General features: G+C 39.3%; 2 protein-coding genes across 3 annotated transcripts in view; one reads left to right on the top strand and one right to left on the bottom strand.

The window, feature by feature from the left end:
* LOC311004972 (glypican-6-like) overlaps positions 1–10,858 on the top strand; it is a 95,379-nt gene extending 84,521 nt beyond the window's left edge. For both annotated transcript variants that reach the window (XM_083997224.1, XM_083997223.1), the window contains 3 exons: positions 5,725–5,861; positions 7,255–7,430; positions 8,217–10,858. In XM_083997224.1, coding sequence (XP_083853350.1) covers positions 5,725–5,861; positions 7,255–7,430; positions 8,217–8,422 — 519 coding nt within the window. In that variant the 3' untranslated portion in view covers positions 8,423–10,858. The remainder of the gene's footprint in view (positions 1–5,724; positions 5,862–7,254; positions 7,431–8,216) is intronic.
* A 428-nt stretch (positions 10,859–11,286) lies between these two features.
* dct (dopachrome tautomerase) lies at positions 11,287–14,798 on the bottom strand (the record flags this gene model as incomplete). Its single annotated transcript, XM_083997444.1, has 8 exons — positions 11,287–11,462; positions 12,079–12,280; positions 12,379–12,514; positions 12,638–12,817; positions 12,921–13,087; positions 13,508–13,608; positions 14,084–14,383; positions 14,510–14,798. The coding sequence occupies 8 exons, from the start codon at positions 14,796–14,798 to the stop codon at positions 11,287–11,289; spliced, it is 1,551 nt and encodes a 516-aa protein (XP_083853570.1).
* Positions 14,799–15,511: the final 713 nt, after the last annotated feature.

Genomic DNA, 15,511 nt, shown 5'->3' with positions numbered 1-15,511 from the left:
TAGACAGGAGGGTGTATTAGCGTTTTAGGACTGGCTCAGTCAACAATATAACTCCAACAAGAATGTGATGAAGGGGCAGAATTATTCTTACTTCGGCCATCCTGCTTGTGAGAAACTATTCCGACTTGTCCCCGAAGTGGTCACTGGTCAGGGAGAGACTGAAGGCAGGGCCAAGGTCTCGGCATGAGCAGAAGTGACTCACTGACCCCTGTAATTGAGATGCAGGAAGAATACTGCATTCGTATCAAATGAAAAACTATTTTAACGCAGACAGGAGGAGCAGTTGCCAGGGAAAATAAGTTGATCGAGGAGTTGTCTGCTCCTTGTGGTTTGGTGGCAAGACCTGCTGCCGGGTCTATGATTAGATCGAGCATGCACTAGTTTAGCTCAGACTTGCACCAGAGGGATACGCTCCGTGTCAGAGGAGTGATCACATCCCAAGATAGGTGCGTGAAAAATGATAATTGTTAAGTTAACAAGATAGAGGTGTTTTAACTGTTGGGGACAGAATGCCCAATAAGCTGTTTTTATTGCTCGCACAAGGGAGAGAAAGGGAGATTTAGCAGCTGACAGAACAGCCAGGGGAGACACTGAACACTGTAGCTCAGCATTGGCAGCGCTGTGAGCATGATTTGTGTGTGCTTTAGAGAGAAAAAGTTAAAGAGATAGTCTAGCCACTACTCCCTTTTTATATATATATATTTTATTGAAAGGCAGATAGCACGTCCAGGCATTATCCCACAGCCAGATAAGAGCTCAGGTCCCTGACATTGTGCTGTTGCCAGGAGTGTGACTACAGCTTCAAAGCCAGTGACACGTCAGCTTTTGATCTGAGAATAGGCAAGGGCATCTGAAAACCACTGGTCAAAGTACAGATCACTCACATTTGTATGCTGAGCCGAAAGGTGGCACGCAGCTGCCACCCTGCCTCTGTGCATGCAGGGTAAAAAAAAAAAAAAAAAGGAACCCCTGACCTGTCTCAGCTCCATTCAAACAGAAACAAGGCAGGATGATAAATATTGTAAGAAATACTCTAAGTGTCTGTAAACACGCAGATTTGAAGCGTGATAAATGACATTAGCTTGGCAACTCATGCTGCTGTTTTTGGAAATATTTATTTCCTGCAAACATCACACTTCATGTTTGTTCGTTGAAGCATGGCAGTTACCTTAAACTGTGAGTAAACAGTGCACTGTATACCCAGCATGTTTGGTTAGATTTCATTTTCATCGTGGCAAGCTAAGCTATGTGAGCTGTAATACATTACAGGCTACTTACAGTGCTGTTTACTGCTGAATTAATCTCCTGCATTGTGGTTTAGTGCTGTTTGGTAAACTTCCTGTTTTTCTGCTACTGAGGAAACAAGCAAAGAGGCGTGGAAGGAGAAAAAAGAACATTTGATTAAATATCAAATTAAATTCATATTTATGGAACATTTAAAGTGGCGTAAACATCAGCAGCAGCTACAATCACAGCTCATTTCATTTTGGTTCTCAGGACATATAAAATGAAGATATATTGAAAAGGTGGAAGAGGACAGCTGTAGGAGCAGTCCAGGCATACACTGTTTATCGCAGTGGAAAGAGAGAGCGGCCGCAGGCTTTATTCACAAAGCTCCTCAGAATAGGACTCCGGTCTAGGAAACCTTCACTTTCATTTAGGACGAAGGAAAAGACCAAAATGGAGATGAGACGAGAGTCATAGGGAGGAGGCAAAAAGAGAGGGAGAGGGAGAAACACAATGAAGTAATATATGGTTCTTGACAGGAAGCTCAGAGACAGAGGGCAAAAGAGGAAAAAGTATGGCAAAGAAGAGAGCAGGAGAAGCTGCACCTCACTGCGGCTTCTCCTCTTCAAGGTTTAGACTGCTTATTCATGAATAACTTTATATCTGCTTGTTTAAGCCCAAACTCAACCATCGCTAAAACAAGACAACCTGTGATAGTTTTTGTTACTGTCATCACATCCCAAACCAACAATGAATTGACTCAACTAACAAGTGTTTATGTAGCCAAAGCCTGACAAAGCTTATTCTTTTGTTTAAAAAAAAACACAACACACACACACACACACACACACACACACACACACACACACACACACACACACACACACACACTACTCAGACACACTGTTACATTGGGTGACAGCCTCTTCATTACAATAAACCTGTTCAGTGTAGTTTATTTTGAGTAAATTCCACATACACCGCCATGCTGCTGTAAATACTAATTAGAGAACCAAATGTACCCAACACATACGCCGTTTACTCCTGTTTGTGCCCAGATGTTTCAACCATCTGAAAAAAAAATCAGCTTTATAACATGAAAGGCATTTCTAAAGTTTGGCATCTGCACTTTTTTTTCCCAAAGGTGTGTCGAATATATTGTAGAAAGTGTGAGACAACTAAATAAAAAAGTTTTTTTTTAAAACACCACTGAAACCTTTTTTTAAAACTCTACAACTGGACAGAACTAAATCAAAGGCGACTGTATTTTCTCTTTCATAATGAATACTAATAGAAAAAAAAACCTTTCTAAGTGTCCTACAAACTTGTATGACTGAGGACCTTCACAGTCGGTAATGTGAAGCAGAATAATCTATTATAGTCCTTTCTTAAGCATCCCCGGGCACACGTTTTTCACAGAAGTGTACGGAACATTATAGACAGCATGCCTTGAAGAAACATAGAATATAGATGATGTGATGCATAAAACAGAATGGGAGCAAGGCCATGTATGGCTGTGTCAGATGAGCCTTCATCGCTGAGACCTTGGCAAAGTAGAAAACATTAAATTCTTCTGTTCTTACTTTCAGTACAAACCAATATGTGACACAAAATTTAACTTTGATGCCACAAAAAACTGATAATACTGTTACGATGTCAAAATAATTACCACGTAATTACTTTGTAATTAGCTGAACAGAGAGTGGAGTTTGAAGAAAAAAGAAATCAGGCTTTATTAAAGAAACACTAACACATGCGTTATGTCAAGTTGGGGTGAGGGTAGAATTATCTAATGATCTAATTAAACCCAAAGCCTCCTTTTTCTTCATTGCTTCAAGTCATTTTATTGATCTAGTAATAAACACTATACATGCTAAATAAACATTTAATAAAACACTGTTATCTTTCAAATGAAAGTTTTTTTTAAATCTGTCTGGATGCTCCTTATAAATGCTACATAAGAAGACTTGAAGTGATTTTTTTGGCTTCCTGACAAAATATATTTTTCAATCTATTCACTGAGCTTATAAATGGTTCATTAAGTTGAAGAAATTTAGTTTTATCATCTCATGAGGGAACAATGAATCTTTTAGTCTATCTCAACAATTAAAGATCACCAAATCTAGAAATATGTGGTTTTTACTGGGGCAATGATGAGCACTGTCAAGTGTTGTGTGTGTGTGGCAGTATGTCAGCGTGATTGGAGAGAAAGAAAACAAAATGTGTATTTTCTCTGCGTGTGAGCATGTTGTTGAGGTCCTGTGAAGGAAGAGTGATAATATAGATGAAACTGGTTTGCACATCCAGTGAGTAAACGCCTCTGTAATTGGCCTTGTTAGCCCTTATTATTGAACCATAGGTATCATATACGCTAATGTTACCTTTTGCTGTCGCCAGGAAGGAACATCAGAGAAACTGCCATGCATCATAATATGTGTCATCTGTTAATATGTCAGTGGAAACAAATTACACAATATAATATCCTGATGTGAGGTTCACATCAGGATATGGATACTTCAATGTGAGATGATGGGGAAGTGTTATTGTTTGTGATCCTCATGGTGAGTTTTTAGAAAATCAACCTTGACAGTAACGGGCAGTTGTTTATAATGTTGAGCTTCTACTCACATACACTCACACTCACACACACACACACACACACACAAATACATGCTAATCTCTGCTTCTTTGTATACCACCATTCCATCACCATACTGGAGTGATACTGTAACATGCTTTTCCTGTTTGTCCTTGCAACTTATACCTGTTTCCCATCACATGTGCTCATTCAACATGGGACCATGGAGATTCATGTAAAAAATGGAAACGTCATTAAACAATTATTTTCCATCTGAAATCTATTTCCCACCTTCATTTCCCTCCCAGTTGCTTTCATCTCGTCATTTCCCAACGTCATAGTGCCATCTAGTGTGCACTGCAGCTGCTTGCATGCCAGGGCAGCTTGTTGCAGTCATATTATTTATTCATGGGCAATGCGCAATGAAGTGAGACTTTTTTTTCCCAGAGGCACATTTATTATTGTGTGAAAGGGCCTTTCAACGTTTCCTCTTCTTTTGAAACTTAGCTCCTTTAAGCATCAGACATTTGAGGTATTTTAGGTTTAGGTTTTATTCCCAGTGGAGGTCTTTTAGCGTTCTGTGTCTCAGTGGGGAGTTTTATACAACTGCCAAGACTATTTGTTTGTTCTGCTTGGTTGGAAAAAAAAAACATTCCACATTAGTTCACTCTTTATGGAAATATTGCTTCATCCAGCTGTACTTCTTATTATGGAATATTTATGTGCTAAAATAATGCAGAAACTATCTTAAGATATGTGAAATATGGCATTGCCATGTTTATTGGATGTGCTCATTCAATATCTATCTTATGAAAATGTGAGTTTGTCAGCAGTGTAATTCACCTATTTGCACAGACCTGGTTTTGCTGGCACATCCCGAGAAAAACTGTGAATCTCTCACTAAACTTAATGTGCGAGGTTTAGTCAAACATTGCCAGTCAATCTCTTGCATTGAGTGCAGCCTTGACCCTCTGGGCAGTATCAGAGCTGCTGAAGTGCTTTGGCATCAGTGTGACAGGATTAACACATCAAAAGCAGTGTCGGGGCCTACAGCAGCGTCACACAGTCAGTACAGCACCTTTCATGTTCTGCTCAGGTTCACTACAATTTCACGTAAGCCAACAGCAAGTCAGACGGAAAAAGATAATGGGCCAACCTGCTGCTATCAGGCTTTCCCTCAGCTTCAGTGAAATATGTCAAATTCTGTGTGTTTGATGAAAGATTGGAGTTCAACAGGCTCAAGTCAGGAAAGCGATATCTGACTGTGTCACATGGCTGGGATGCAAAGGATCATTTAAGTCTGACATTCAAGCTGAAATTATTGCTGCAAGCCTGCGTGGTCTCACTTTTCATGATGCAAACCTTCAATAGTCACCATGAAAGGAAAATTAAATCCAAATCATTTTTATTTTTTTTTATTTTTTTTTCAGAAGTCGGGGGCTGAGATGTCTCAGGAATCCCTTTAAGATAAGATAAGATAAAAATGTGGGCGGGACAGGTTTATAATGAATTTACAAATGAGCTGCATCATGACAAACAGGTGTTAAAGAAGAGTAAAGCTCAGTGAGGACATGCGACTAAATGCATTTTAAACCATACAGTTTTTTAAATGCTTTTACAAGGATATATGGTAATGACTGATTTTCTTGTACGGCCTTGGGGTCTACAGGAACTTATCAACTTATAAAAGCATTGGTTATAGCTTTTTCTGGCTGAGGAACAATAATGTCGTACAAAACAAACTTCAAATTTTCACACATCTGCATTCAGTTCATATTTTACCATGTTTTTTTTTTCTTCTTTTCAGCTATGTTAACTTTGAGACTTCTTTACTGGAACAAGTTGACTTGTTTACACAAGGGTTTAGTTTTTGTTGTTTCCTTTGTTTCACCCCTCTAACAACCTCTGTCTTTGCTAAGGTGGTTGACATAAAAGAGAAGCTGAAGCTGTCCAAGAAATTTTGGTCCAACCTGCCCGAGGCAATGTGTGTGGAGGACAGAGTGACCGCTGGAAATGCCAGTGATGAGGAGTGCTGGAATGGACACACCAAGGGCAGGTAAGGGGCGCCAGGGCCCGGGGCTCTAACACAGGCCAGGACAAAAGGTTATTTAGAATTCCAAAGTCTGCTCAACCTGCCTAATCAGTCTAATCCTAGAATTAAGGACCAGATTATTTACTTTCTCTGTTTTAAACCCACTCTAAACTCAGAGCCTGCTGCCTGGCATACTTTGACTAATTCATCAAGAAGAATGGAAATGGGATAAGGCCCCTAAACACCCAAGATGAATCATTACAGTCCATGAATGCACTTTTTTAAATGTAGGATCATCTTCATTGGCACTATTTACAGTTTGTTGGTGTTTTGTTTTGTTTTGTTTTGTTTTGTTTTGTTTTGTTTTAACTAGATTTTTCTTCATCTTTGAAATATAATACTAGCATGGTCTTTCAGTTTCCTCTATTGATCTGATCTCATTTTCCATTCAAATGTTTGCATAAAAACTCCAAATGCCCTCAGCAGTCACTGAGTTTACACTTACGTGATGTGCACTACTTTTATGGCAAATGTGCAATGAAATACATGCTGAATACAGCATTCATATTTTACATTCTTTGAAGAAGCCATAGAACTAAAAGTTGTGAAATTTGTGAGTGACCATTTCAAAAAGTAGAATGTGATGTCAAATGTTGTCTTTCTGAGGTATACGACTATACACAGCGACCTGAGCTAAACAAAACACTGTTGTGTCAGACGATTTGTGGAGTGCCCTCACGTGATATCCCACAGCTTATTTATCAACAAGAATGCAGGCAGCTGACTTGTTTTCCCTGGAGAAATCACTCACATGTATGTCAGAATGTTACCCGACATGATTAGGTCAGATGTTCAGTTTACCAGCGCTGCTTTGTCCTCAAAGAGCAATTGTCTAGTGCTGCATGAGAATGAGGCTCACATCTCAACACAGCCAAATGTTTGTGTATTCAGTCCACTCTTAATCTCCATGTGGTCTTTCTTCTTAAACATACTGTAGGAGTTCGGATATAGGCTGATATGTGAAGGGATATAGGTTTCCTTTTTGTCCCTACTGCAGTGTTTGTTAAATAGTGGATAGTATTTTTACTGTTGTCTGGAGACAGCTTATTTCCACAGAATGTTTATCTGACTTCTGCACTTCTACCTTGATACTTAATAAAACTCTGGCCATGATGAGATGTTGTTTGATGGTCGATAAGTATTAAGGGAAAATGGTTACTTTGATTTGGACTTTGCACTTTAGTAACGAAAATTCATTGCACATCAGACAGCTCGGATAATAGTTGCCTAGTGTGGTGGTGAACGAAGACTAATGAGAAATTGCTTTTGTTTCCTTTTTGACAAGCACCTTGTCAAAACTAATAATGCCACTTTATGCATTTAATTTAGTTTTGTTATTTTGTTTTTTCATAAAAAGGTACTTCCCTGAAGTCCAAAAGGATGGACTGACCAACCAGGTGAATAACCCTGAGGTGGGCGTGGACATCACCCGCCCAGACACTTTCATCCGCCAGCAGATCATGGCTCTGAGGGTGATGACCAACAAGCTGAGAAATGCCTACAACGGCAATGATATCTACTTTCAAGACTCAAGTAAGCCATTGCCATGCAGACACACATGATAACATTGGAGTGTTGTGTTGTTTTTTCTTTAGGCAGGAAATGTATTTTTAGACCTGCCATCTCTGCCCAGCTCGGTCAAGTTCAAGCTCCAGCTTGTCAGTATCAATAAAGACACAAGACACAATGGAGCAGATAAACAACAAGTGCAGTCTGCAGTAACAAAAAAACAAAAACAAACAATGCCAACAATAGTCTTTATCGAGGTGTGTGAAACAAGTTGGAGCTGAAGAGAAGTGTTTTTACATACAACTAAATTAAATTACATTAAGACAGACATGTTTTTTGTTTTTGTTTGTTCAATCTCTATTAAAAGTATTTAATGTATTAAGCACATTGTGTAGCAATATTAACATTAATTTGTTGTCTGGTCACCACCACCTCTTGAAAGAAACAGCAGGCTGAATGCTCCACTATGTGTTTTTTTTAGTAACTTTGTCTGTCCTCTATTTTGTGAGGCCCACCAGATAAAATGCTGGTTGTAAAACCAAAACAATGAGCTAAAAGGTGCTTAAATGCTTCATAGAGCTAAAGGGAATGGTAGACTCTGATCTTTATTATCCACAGTTTTATCTAGACTCAAAATTACACATCCGTTGGATTATGCCTATAGAATCTTTACATTTAATGCGACAAAACTTACTGAAGCTTTAATGTGACAGTTTAGGTTTGTAAAATATGGTTGAATTGTTGACTTATGCCACTCTGCTATGTCAGTGATGTGCTCAGCCTGGCGTGTGTTTTGTCATGGCGTTGCAGGCGATGAAGGCAGTGGCTCAGGCAGTGGCAGCGGCTGCACAGAGGACTGCCCCACAGACATGGACGCTGCTGCTCCCGAAGTCCCAGTGGTGGAAGCCGACCGAAGCGGGCCTGTGGGTGACTCTGCCCCGCTCCACACACCCTCTGTAGCCCTGCCAACCATGCTAGCCCTCTCAGCCCTGGCACTCCACCGACAATGGAGATAATGCTGGAGGAATGGGCCAAACATGGACAGCAGGGTTTGTTTGTTTTGTTTTTTCCTTTTTTTTTGCAGTTTTTGTATTCAGGCAGATTGGAGCTACAGTCAAGCAGACAGTATTCAGGCTGCCAGCCTTGAGGCTAGAGGAGTCTGCTCCGAAAAAGAGAGCAGTCATGCATCATGATTTCCCACTTTCCCAAAGATCGTGCAGTGCCATCCTTAGACTTGATATTTTACGGCGTCACTTCACCATCTAACGCTGATGCCGACCCAACTCAACAAACTCTGCTTCAGAGATTGGAAAAAAAAGTATTTCTTGCACATATGGCAGGTATTAATGTAGGTAATGTGGAAAAATATAACACGCACTTTGATTGTTTTGATTTTTTTAAATGCAAAAATTGTTTGTGTGTTGAAAAATGTTGAGAATGTGGTTATTTGATTGCACCTAAAAGAGGCACAATAAGTTTCATATATGTTTAATATTATATTTTAGAACAAAAACAAATGATAATGTTTTAAAATGACATGAATTTCAGGAACATGTAATTTTCATCTAAAGTTTAATTGAACCTTTGTTCCACTGTAATTCACTCATGTGCCAATTATCGATTTTTGAAAGAAAATTCATCAAAAATGTCACGTTTTCATGCTTTTTTTTTTTTTTTTTTAGATCAAATGCAGCCACTAAATTGTGTTACTTCATCTAATGTGTTATAATAATTTCAGTGGAATTTCTTGGGATTTGGTAAGATTGTCGGTTCACTTTATCATGTGTTGGTCATGGATCTGCTCTGCTCTTAGCTATCTATGAACCTGTTCAACAGCTGCCTTGTGCTAAAACTCACATTATGTTAAAAGGGATACGACTGACATTTTTATGTACTCATTTGCCTTGCGACAAATTTATTATCTGCAAAATGTTCTCATATAATTGTTGGTTTCTCGGGCTCAGCTTGAAGAGTAGACAGCCTAGACAAATTGTGGAGCACTTATTATAGTACAGAGGCGACATACAGTATGACGCCATCAGTGACATGCTGGTTCTGTAGTGTTGTGGTGTGCGTAATATCAATCATTCATGTCAGAGTGGGGTGGACAAATTCTAATCCACTCTTATATGTAATGATTGGTTAATAATATATTTCTGCTTTTTATGTCTCCATTAAGTAACTGCTTGCACAGTGTGTTTCCATCTAACCACTGTAAAGCTTCAGTGACTTCAGTATTGAGCTACTCAATAAGGAGCTACAGCCTTCAAAAGGAAGCCTTATAAAAGAAGTGCAACATAATAATAGAAAATCTCGACTTTGTCATGTGTGCTTTGTATATATGGACATTGCACATCAATTCAATACAGAATTACCATCACTGAAGGAGGTCTTGTGCGGCTGTAATCTTTGTATTAATTTACAGTAATTGGGGCCTATGAAAGTTTTTCTGCTGCACCCTCAAAATGCTGTAAGTTTTTTCCAGAAGAAGTGTTTGACAAATGCATATGTGATTTAATAGCCAAAGCTTATTCTGTAACTGCTGTAACAATTAAGATAAAATAGTCATTAAAATGTGCATTGTAGCAACAAAAGTAAAATACTTTCAGACAGTATTAAAAAGTCAAGTTGTAAATCACAAAATTAAAAAAAAAGAGAAGAAGATTGCTGCAGTTATGTAAAAGGTGAGGGAATTATTAAGAGAGGAAGTAGCAAACAGCACACAGTGGGCACTGGAAATGCAAAGAAAGGGTCCCTAAATTTATCTGCAAAGCTTGAATGGTTATGTCTGCAGCACAGACAGGCTTGAGGCCGACCACAGTCACCTGTGAAATGAGAATCTGTGGAGACTGGACAGGGCTGAATGCTCCAGTGAAGCTCCTCAGTAGAGCATACTTACAGAGAATGTGAGAGGCCTGGCACTGCTGAGGGGGCGGACAAAACCAGACTGTATGTACATCCACTGTTCTCTGAGAGCCCGTCAGCTCCATAACCACCAGGCCAGCTAAGCTTACATATCCACAGAATTAGCCTGTGTTATACCCTTCGCAGTATATCAATGAATATTTGTTGAGCTTTTCGTTGTCGCATTTAAGTCAGCGTTTGCATCCACATTGCAAGAACAAAAAAATATAAAGAAAATCTGTCAAATGTGTCATTCAAAAGGATTCTTTATTATGAATATAGACCTTACAGGATGCCCTTTTTATGTTTTGTATCATTGAACTTTTAATGGTAATATTTTTGCAATAAAATATTGAAAACAGTTGTCTGGTCAGACAAATTATCTGAAAAATAGAATTAGCTGGAAATGCTACGAGTCAACATTTTTTTTACAATCAATGCATTGCTGTATGAATTCGAATCCCGTTGAGGTGATGTCTGTCTGGAGTTTGAATATCATTTCAACTGAGAGAGGTTAAAGAACTAGATGAGCAAAAATGCCTTACTGTTTTTCAGTGCAATTAAGATGATTGCATTTGTGTTTTGTTACTGTTCTTGAGAATAAATATTTATTAAAAACATTCCAATAGATTTTTATTCATGGCGACTGATGAGAGGAAATTGTCAAAGGCTCGTATTGTGGAAAGAAAGTGCTGAAAATGAGGTCACACTTTGGTAAACTGACTGAAAAGATTGTACACCAGTTAAATTATGAGGACATTTATTTTGATTGGCTTCACTTGAAACTTTTTTTTCAGGTGATAGTACAATTCTCATTATTGTTCATGTGACATTAGTCTTAAAATCTAAAAGGTACAGGTTTTTAATTCATTTGCACGATTAGTATGTTCCTCTCTCTCTGTCACACTGTGGATTCTCTGCTCCATCTCTAGGTGGGTGTGAGTACTGAAGTGCATTTCAGAACAACAGGTGAAATCTAGGCCTCCTCTGTGTACTTTCTATTTGTGAAGTCTGCTTTTATCAGAGGTTCAAAGCCACTGTTTCTTCGCTGACGCAGGTAGAGCACAAAGATAAGGAGAAGCACCAAGAGACCAATGAAGACTCCCCCCAGAGTGGAGCCTAGCACAAACACAGTGGGCCCTCCGTCTGCCTCTGTAAAGATGAAGCACAGGTGGAGATAAACATTGAAACCGTTTTTTTCCAGCAGCAAAACAACATTTAAATATCATCCATTATGTTAATAGTATGGTCAAATGTTTTTTCCTATATAACAAGGAGAGATATGGTAGATTTTGTGACCAGTACCAGCTCTTGGGTTTTGTAAAAAAAAAAATCCATTGTCAATTACAAAACACAACAATGGAAGGAGTTTCCATAAGTGCCTACGCTAAAAAACAAAATTGCAAAAGCGGAATGACAAAACCTTTTTACGCTTTCATGTAATGCATTTGCAGCCCTTGAGTCCCTGGTGCATAGAATCTATTGTCTTATATATATATTGTAAAAAAAAATAAAAATAAAAAAAAATAAAAAAAAGAAAGAATTTCATTGGGAGAATTACTGGCTGCCATCACTTGTGTTTATTAGTTAGCTTTATAGGTCTTGGTAGGTGGGTTTCCTTACCCTAGGGCAGAGCCAGGCTAAAACACTAAGCTAAGCTAATATAAGCTAATTATCGCCATTCAGATATTATCCCAATAACAAACTGTTCCTAATGCTCAAAATGTCAAACTATTCCTTTAAAGTTGTTCTTTTAACAATTGCTTACCATCCAGGGCAATGGAGTAGGAATATCCCAGCTGATCAGATGGAATGTAAAGCTCCTCATTAGTGATCGGAGGGAAAAAGGGAACCATGTTGTAGTCCCTGTTGTGGCCAATGGGAGCCATCTCATCTGGGTATGTGGCATTGGATGGACCAAACCTCCTCATCCACTCATCGAAAATAGCATCAGTGAAAGTGTGGAGCACCTGCAAGGTAAACCACCAACAAATACCACAGGGATTCTGTTAATGCCGACTCTACAACATCGTTCAAGCAGCACAAACCACTGAAATTAGACTCTGACCAGAAAGATGGGGTCGTTGGCTGCGGAGTGGGACAAAGAGCTGGTTCCATTGAGCAAGGAGTGGACGAGGTTATGAAGGTTGTTTACTGATTCATCCAGTTCTCCATTTGGCTTTTCATACCCCTCAAGAGCATTTCTGTGAGTTTCAAAACAAGTTTTGTCAATCAACTGTTAAAACTTCACCTAAATCTAACATTGAAGCTGTATCTGCATCTAAGAATTAAAAATGATTATTGATGCTAATCAGTAAGAAACTTACCTAAAACTGAAGGAGGAGTTGGTGAAGTAGGGAGGGCTGTCAAAGTCCCTAATCCCAAGACAGCTTCTGACATCATTCATGGTCGGCAGAGACATGTTACTTTGCTCCATTATCCCTCTCTGAATGAGACCCTCACTAGTGCCGTTACAAAGTGTCACCAGGCGATTGTAGTCATCCAAACTGAGAGGGAAAACAATTCAGGCATTAACATGTGTTTCATCATAATCCAGCCAGTTATTTTGTTCTCTCCCTCACGTTACTGCTTTTAATAGTTTGTGCAGACCTGTTACACACTATCCCCCATCTGGAGAATCTGGACTGGTTACTGATGAGCGAGGGGTTGTCAGGGTTTCGGGCGCCCAGCAGAGAATCAGTGCAGACGTCACAGTCACTCTGCCCTGTGGCAAAGTTCCAGTAAGGGACTGCAAAGTTCTCATTGCCGCTTAGTCTCTGCAGGGGACACATATTTTATTGGTATTAAAAATAGAATAGAACTCTTTATTTTGATTGGACACATGGGTTCATTCAAGAATTCCAAGTATCATGCAGTATATTGGATTTTAAGTTGACTGTGTCCTTATTGGAAGGACTTGGTAAAGGTCGCTGCCAGTATAAATAACATTTCTCTTGCATTTCTCTTGGGCAGGTTATCTGCTCCTCAAGGCAGCATAAACTCCAGATATCAGACCAAGACCATATATATATATATATATATATATATATATATATATATATAGTAATAGTCGAACAGAGGATTTGAAAACTAGCTGCAAAACCATGTATTACAAACTGACAATATAAACTATATTACTATATTAACTATATTACAAACTGACAATATAATGAAAAGATGATGGAGATGATACATACCTGCAGCTCCCTCTCCAAAGTCATTAGGTGATACCTGTGCCAGGTAATGAATGCTGGGCCTTTATGTGAGAAGTCGATGGCTTTGAATGGGCGACCTGGACCTGCGGGGAAGTAATGTGTTTGTAATGTTGATGTCAAATTAACATTATTGCTTTTTGATTCATGAGAAAACAAATGACTTCTCATTTGACAACATTAGCAGTACAGTGCTGTGTAAACAAAGTTAAAATTGATATATTCAAATATAATAAACTGAGAATTAGCAGAAATTTTTCAGATGAAAGTAAACTTTTATGAATTTGAATAGGTAATTTGTAAAATGTAGCTCTGCATAATATAGTTAGAGAAAAAGGTACTCATATCATTTTATCTAGACACATCTGGACCATTTTTAAAGTTTGGCCCAGTCAGAGGCTCATCAGCGCTAATTTGAAGAAATGAGGAATTTACAATTAACACATTCTTATTTTATATTCCCCTTGTATCTTTTGTTATCTACCCATGAAACTGATTCAGCCATATCATATAAAATAATGTGTGTGGGTTTTTTTAAGAAACATGACCATGCTTATTTACCAAGGAGAGTGTCTCGGACTGAGTAGTAATGTTGCCACACAAAGAAGTCATAGATGGAGATGTTGGCAAACTGAGGCTCTGTTCCATTTGGTCCCAGGAGTCCCAACCAGTGCTGGGTGGCAATAACATAGTCAGGGTGGGTGGTGGTCTTGGACAGCTCCAGAACATTCAGGAACTCCTCCAGCTCTACAGGGGTCAGGGAGTGGATGTTCTTCCGCACCACAGGGGCTTTCCTCTGGTCACAGTTTGGTCCAGTCCAGCCAAATTTACACTGGCCGCAGTCAAAACCTGCAAAGTTACCTGTAACAGGGAGGAGAAACTAAACATCAAATCACAGGCAATTTTAAAGTTGATGCTAAAGATTAATGTGCCTCTCCTCTAGTTGCTCACTGATTTAGTATCTTAATAAAAATCTACAGCACTCACCAACACATCTGCAAGTCTGGTTGAAGAATTTGGTCGGCCACCTCTCTCTGTCATCAACATTTCTCAGTCTGTACGGTCCTCCCCAGGGTTTGTCGTCGACTCGAACTGCAGAGCAGATTCCTCTCCCGGACAGAGAGCCACACACATTGGCAGGATCTGGGCCCAGAGCAGGGCAGCACTGCTTGGACAGGACGCCCTCCACCGTGCAGCACACTCGAGGAAACTGAGCTTCTGCAGGCTCAGGCCAGAGGAGTAAACAAAGAAGACCAAACCCCAGAGCATTCATCATATTTCACCTGTCGGTTTCTTCCTGGTGACTAATCAGTTTGCAGATCAACCTTGAGCAGCTCTACAGTCAATTAGTTTCCCCAGAGGAGCGTAGAATCTCACTCTGCCACGGTCCCCCGTTGTGTATCTTCAAATTAGATCCAGTGATAGTTTCGACATCAGTGGAAACAACACTTAGACCCAGATCATGTTGTGTTCCAGTTGGTTACATGCACATTAAGGCAGTCTGTAATTTCTCTTCTTGCTTTTGTAGAGCTGAAGGGGGGATTAGACCATCGGTCTTGTGATGATCACCTGACAACAGAGCTGTGAGCTGGACTACAATCTGGACGCCTGCCTGCTTGTACTGCCCAAGGGGACTGTAGCAAGTGTGGTACAGCTGCTCGGTCCCAAAAGACTGTATTGTGTATTAATTTGAGTATGAAATAAAACACATCCCTCAAAAAGATAAGGAAAACAAGGAAATGTGTTGTATTTGCTTCATACAGTGCAGATTATAGTGCAAACATTTACTCAAATATGAAAAAGAATACGTTTCAATGTGTGGGGATTTGGGGAATATAATAACATCTAAATAATTCAAATGAGAAAACTGAAACAGAATCATCAATTGATTTGTTGAGTCACTCTGATCTATAGCATAACACTTGACCTCAGGGCTGTGTAGACACTGTAAAACTGATGTGTAAACTTTGATTAATCACTTAAATCCGG

The sequence above is a fragment of the Trachurus trachurus genome (genome assembly GCF_905171665.1).
Source record: "Trachurus trachurus genome assembly, chromosome: 21".
Classification (NCBI taxonomy): Eukaryota; Metazoa; Chordata; class Actinopteri; order Carangiformes; family Carangidae; genus Trachurus; species Trachurus trachurus.
This window is presented reverse-complemented; position numbering and strand designations above follow the sequence as displayed.